The sequence below is a fragment of the Mytilus californianus genome, unplaced genomic scaffold (assembly GCF_021869535.1).
Source record: "Mytilus californianus isolate M0D057914Y unplaced genomic scaffold, xbMytCali1.0.p SCAF_26, whole genome shotgun sequence".
Classification (NCBI taxonomy): domain Eukaryota; kingdom Metazoa; phylum Mollusca; class Bivalvia; order Mytilida; family Mytilidae; genus Mytilus; species Mytilus californianus.
The window spans coordinates 4,020,660-4,027,132 of NW_026262675.1; the positions used below are offsets into that span (position 1 = coordinate 4,020,660).

The 6,473-nt window shown below is 31.2% G+C and overlaps 1 protein-coding gene across 1 annotated transcript; it reads right to left on the bottom strand.

Moving 5' to 3' along the window:
• Positions 1-945: 945 nt before the first annotated feature.
• LOC127732724 (neuronal acetylcholine receptor subunit beta-2-like) lies at positions 946-5,554 on the bottom strand. Its single transcript, XM_052241913.1, has one exon. The coding sequence runs from the start codon at positions 5,434-5,436 to the stop codon at positions 4,255-4,257; it is 1,182 nt and encodes a 393-aa protein (XP_052097873.1). The 5' UTR covers positions 5,437-5,554; the 3' UTR covers positions 946-4,254.
• Between the last annotated feature and the right edge of the window lie 919 nt (positions 5,555-6,473).

Consider the following 6,473-nt stretch of genomic DNA (forward strand, 5'->3'; position numbering starts at 1 on the left):
ATTGTTGATATGCGTATCCGTTCTTATCATTGTTAATATGCGTATCTGTTCTTATCATTGTTAATATGAGTTTCTGTTCTTATTATTGTTGATATGCGTTTCTGTTCTTATTATGTTAACATGCGTTTCTGTTCTTATTATTGCTGATATGCGTTTCTGTTCTTATAATTGCTGATATGCGTTTCTGTTCCTATTATTGTTAACATGCGTTTCTGTTCCTATTATTGTTGATAGGCGTTTCTGTTTTTATTATTGTTGATATGCGTTTCTGTTCTCATTATTGTTGACAAACGTTTTAAAGGGTGTGACGCAAGGGTCGACCTTCCAAAGAAATTACAATCTTCTGGAATTTCAGCTGCACTGTTGGCTGAAGGATTTTTTAGATACCATTTTCATGTAAATAGTGAAATATCTATACTTTTTTCCGGGCTGTGTTTTTCGGGGTTTTGTTTTTGTTTCTTCTGCTATTTTTTTAATAACTGATAACCTATAAAAAAATTGGTTGACTTTTTGCAGACGATTTGTTGCTGACGTACTCTGAATCTGAGGACAATTATGAAGAATAGCTGGTTGATTTGAATCCAAAGAGATCAAAGCCCTGTCTCAACAGTTATTGTCTCTAAGTTGATCGTAACATTCAATGATAATTGAATGTCGAAATTGTAAATGATCACATAGGTATAACAATAATTTTTTTTTATACCAATGCGTGCGCATAGTATAAATTTCGAGAATTTAAATATGTTGCTCGAAAAAAGAAACATGTCAAATGTTTAAACATATATCAATAGTTTTGAGGCGGGTTCACCGTTTAGGCGACAAAAATGTTAAGATATGTGATTTTTCATTTTTCTTAACTCCAACATTAATAGGCAAAGCATGATATTTTTACTGCTATGGTGGTTGTAATCTAAGATTCAAGGTTACAAATAGAAAACATTGAAATATAAATGAAAAAAGCTGAATGCCTTTATTTCCATAAATAATGTGAATAAAAGTTACACGTTTAGAATAGTCTTCATGTAATGTTGATGCAGATAGCTATACTCTATTGAATTAAGTCTCTTTGCTATTCATTGTTGAAATATATAACATTAAATTCGAATGCCATATACATACACACGTTGGTATAACTTATCTAAATGGGAACTCGCCAACAAGTTTAGACAATACCAAAAACTTAAAAAGTAATGCATTTCAAAAATTGAATTTAACCATAATAAAACGACCTCATTTTCCCTGTACACTGAATTATATGTTCTATAATGTATCTTTTATTTGTTGATTGATCGACATCTAAAATGAAGGCCGTTTGAGATAAATAAAACTATTTTAATCTCGCAAATATGTATCTTCAGTGGTTGTACTATGCCATAGCTTAAGGGTTTCATTTTGCTATCTGCTGATATGAGGTCTTCAAATGCTTCTGGATAAATTTATTCATTGACATATTGTATAGACACTTGTCTATTAAGGAAGACTGTATATTTACCCCTAGATATCTTTTGGTTGTTTGGGTAGCTGTCTCATAAATCTTTACCCCAAATATCCTTAAATACATTCTGACCGGACGTCAAAATTTATACGTCCCGAACAGCCAAATGGACGCCCCATATAGTCAAGGTGTTACTGCCGGATGGACAAAAACAAAAGGATGACCAAATTTCTATACGCCAATATATCCTTGTGGTTCCAGTTATATTAGATATACTCATTATATCATATAATCTCCGGATTAATATTTTCTCGACAATCCCTTGTACCGAAACCAAATAAAAAATTCATTATCAGATATTAACGAATATGATTTTGAAGTTTTTGGGAGTGATAATTAACATCGAATTTAAATTTCTAGAGTCAGGGTATATATATTACAAACCAAACAGTTCTAGTGTACAAATCATGTAAAAAATTCTCCCAATTTTTGTATATTAACTATTACATAGAAATAAGAAGATGTGGTATGAGTGCCAATGAGACAACCCTCCATCCAAGTCACAATGTGTAAAATGTAAAACATTATAGGTCAAAGTACGGCTATGGGCAGAGATACGATATTTACATATATAATGTTTATATATTTGATTAACAGGTCTATCTCAATAAAATTGCAATATATCTGTGTCATATATATATATATATATCTATAAAGTTTACATTTAGATGAATTGTTAAAAAACGCATTAACATCAGTGATAAAGGTATCTTTCATTCGTTGTTTAAGCTCATGTGTAAATATATCAACATTATTTACGCTTTGGTTTAGCCATACATCATAAAACCATATTTACATAAAATATCTCAGACTGAACATGCCCAATTAAATTTGTCTTTGGGTTTTTTAAATGAACTCTCCAACATCTATTCATAACATGCTTTTAATATACAGTTATCAGTATTTAATAATTTAAACCAAAACTGAATCATTTTTCTTTGTCTTTCATAATACATTGGGTAACGTCCCAATTCACAGTAAACCATGTAAATAACAGCAGTTTTTCGAACCTTTCAGAATTCGTTTTAAAAAATACAAATGTACTTTTTCTATATCATCAGCTTTATGATTACCCCACACTTCACAGCTATAATTAAGAATACTAGATACATAAGTATCAAATAAGGACAGTAACGTTTCACAGTTATAATAATCATCTACAATTTTACTACATAAAGCAAAAACAGCCTTTCTACCTTGATTGGCTAACATTTTTTTGTGTATGTAAAAAGCTACCATTATAATTAATAAGGATACCTAAATATACAAAATTGTCACATATATCAAGTTGGTTATTATTTAAAAACCATTTTTCTTGACTTTTTACACTACCTCTATTTCGAAACACGACTACTTTAGTTTTAGACGTTTTGATATATAAACCATATTCCTTTGAAGAAGAGTTTACAGCATTTATCATATTTTGCAAATCATCTATGTTCTCGCTAAATAAAAGTGCGTACATAAGTAAGAATAAATTTAAAGATTTCAATTCATATGACCGACAGCCATTATTAATTAGCTCTACTTCCATATCATTAACATACACTGAGTATAATAATGGAGGTCAAGATTCCCCTTGCATCAAGCCAGTATTACATCGAAAAAATCTGAAAGTTTTCCATTACACTTTATACAAGTTTTTAATTTTGAATACATAGATTTAATTACAGTAAGAAGTTTACCATTAACTCCACATCTAACTAGTCTAAACCATAACTTTACATGAAAAACACTATCAAAGGCTTTAATATAATCGATGAAACAACAGTACAAGCGTTTACCCTTTCTTAACGACTTAGAAATCAAAGAATGAAGACAGAAGATGGCATCAGAAGTGCCGTATCCAGGACGGAATCCAAACTGTGCATCTGTCAGAGTGTTGTTAATCTTGCACGGTGTTATAAGTCTTGAATGAATCAACGACGTAAATAGTTTTCCTTGATGTGACACCAATGAAATACCTCTGTAGTTTTTAGGATCGTCAGGATTTCCTTTCTTAAATATTGGAATTAAAGAGAAGATTAATTTTAGCTAAATTTTTGTCCATATTTTTTATTTGCAATGAAATAATACTTAACTAAGACTTACATGTAATAAATAGGAAGTTGTTTTTTTAAAGAAAGTAGCCGTTTTCAAATTATCATCTAAATGAACAGGCAACATGAGATGCACAATGACATTATGTAAGAAATATTGTAAATCATTGATAATAGGTAGTTACTGATACAATACAGTTCCGTATTGGAATCTAGGATTATTAAAAAAAAATCAGGGTCTTTATTTAGACTCAATATTTTGTATCAGCCTCTTAATTTCTATGCAATAAGGATATATGTAAACCATAATTATACTATCTAAAACGATATATAACTAAAACTAAATACAGAAATTGAATCCAAATATGTAATTTCTTTTCTGATTAGTGAAATCAAAAATGAAAAACGAAAACAATTTTGTTTTTCATTTTGGTTTTTGAGAAATCAAAAACGAAAAACGAAAACACTTTTGTTTTCCGTTTTGGTTTTTGAGAAATCGAAAACGAAAAACGAAAACAATTTTGTTTTTCATTTTGGTTTTTCAAAAATCAATAACGAAAAATGAAAACACTTTCGTTTTTTTGTTTTTGATACCTCAAAACGAAAAACGAATGGACGCAAATATACACGGACCTAATTGACTACCCTCTAAATACTTAATAGGTAAATTCAGAATAAACGGATTTATGACGGTGTTCTCGGTAGTAAAGTAAATCACTTTTATTTATATTTCGATGAAAGTAATCCCAAGATGGTCACAGTAACTATGAACGTGGAAACTAATGATACCCAGAACAATACAAAATCTGTTGTTGATGTTATATCACTCCAAGTCTTTTCTCCGTCCTCATTTTCCTTATCTTTTTCTGGATTGTCAAATTTTTTATCTGAACTTTTTACTCGAGTTTTACATTTACTTCTGAAAATTCTTTGAATTTTATGTGGGACTTTGTCTTTCCGATGATGAATTCTTAATTCAAAGGCTGTCACAGCTACAACGAACGTTCCCATGCCCATTTGGAACATTAGATAATACCCCAGTAATGATCCCGATGTCTTCGGAAGTTCAGAACTTATAATTGTTAAGAAGACGGCAAATGCCAGAAAAACTGTGATGGAGTATCCCATTTTCTCCCCACTGTCTGCTGGGATTACAAACGTAAAAACATTTAGTATGCCAAGTAATATAACAGGGACAATGACATTCATGACGTAGTACGCTGAACTACGCTCGAGAGTTATTGTAAATACAACTCTTGACTCCGACGACAACACATCGTCCCCGGCTGATGTCGATACAACACTCCACACACCATTAGGATCTAATGCTTCCAGAAGTATGCCTCTACTTCCTTTTGTCACATTTACGTCCAATATGCTACTGGACCAGACAACAAAAACTATTTCGCATGTTTGACGGTCAAAAGGAAAATATTTGATATCAATATTACACTTTGTTTCAAACACTTCAGTTGGCAACCAAGTAATTTCGCCTGTTGGCAAAATCTGAACATTTATAAAACTATCACCAAGTTCCTTAAGTTTTGAAAATCCATTTTGAAGTGTTATGTCTGGTTTCCATATATCACTTTGAGAAACATATATATATTCTACGTTACCGTGTGAAGCTGAGTTCCATGTAAGGTACTCGTCTGTCCAACTTATAAACAGAAAACCTGTTGTCGTTAGTTTTTGTGTTATTTCGTCTATTCCATTGATGCCGACAAGATAGAAGTCCAAGTCCACCTGCATTGGCTTTGTTTGATCAGCGTTTGGGCGGACATTCTTTTTATAAGTGTTGGTAGTGAACAATTGAGTAACCAAGCTTTTCACGTCATCCCCTGTTTGTCCATTGCAGGCTGACAAGCACCAATAATAAAGAAAAATAGTTCTAAGAATCATTACGAATCGTATTCAGTGTCAGAATTATTATCAACTATTATACGTATTCTCCTACCAACTATTAATGTACTGGAAAATAAACCTTTGTTTAGTTTAACGCCTTAACATATTCTACAAATAAAGAAAAATATTTAAATTCAACTGTCTCTAAAAAGACCTTATTATCCCTGGGTTCATGTAGTTCTTATTGTTGTATTGAATTATAGTTCGTATTATGTTTCTTATTTATATACATTTGTCAAAATATCATTTATTCTTTTATTTCTGCTTTTTAAAAATCCCAATCATTCATTCATGTGATTTAGAATTTGATAGAGCCAGACAAAAGGTAAGAATAAAGTTTCATGTAATAATTAGGCATAGTTAGATTGAGACATACGTATTCTATAAAAAGAGGATATTTTCTTTCAACGAGAAAAATAAAAGTTTAAAGTTCATTAAATGGAATGAGTTTATTTTTTCTCGTTTGATACCACCACTATGATTGAATATAGAATAATAGAGTACAGTTTATACCAGGTAAAACTCAAATTGTATGTTCTTCGGGGTCTTCACGGGTGATAGGGGCTTATCGTCTCTGTCTGTACTTCATATCCCCTGAGGCGTCATTCGAATGTGATAAACAGCACTGACAGCAAATATGAGCCTATATATCTTTTGAAACCCGAATAACATTCAAATAATATTGGAGGGTAATGATTTCAAAATTAATTACCATTCTGATCTTCGTTTTTGTACACACGGCTCATATACCCTGTCGAGGAAACCAATCAATTTACATGATTAGCCGGGATATTTTACTTCTGTATAATAAAAAATAATACATATTTAGTTCCCTTGTTTAAGGGAGGTAGGAAAGATTGTTTTTTAACTCAATAAAATTCATATTTCCCGAATGCAGCACACGATTTTCTAGGGCGAACAAATGTCTCCTTGCAGTGTTTATTCACTTCTTTCTTTGATATCTAGAATGATCAAGTGCACACGATTAATCTCAGTATGTTAATTTTATACTTTCATGACTTAAATTGTATATC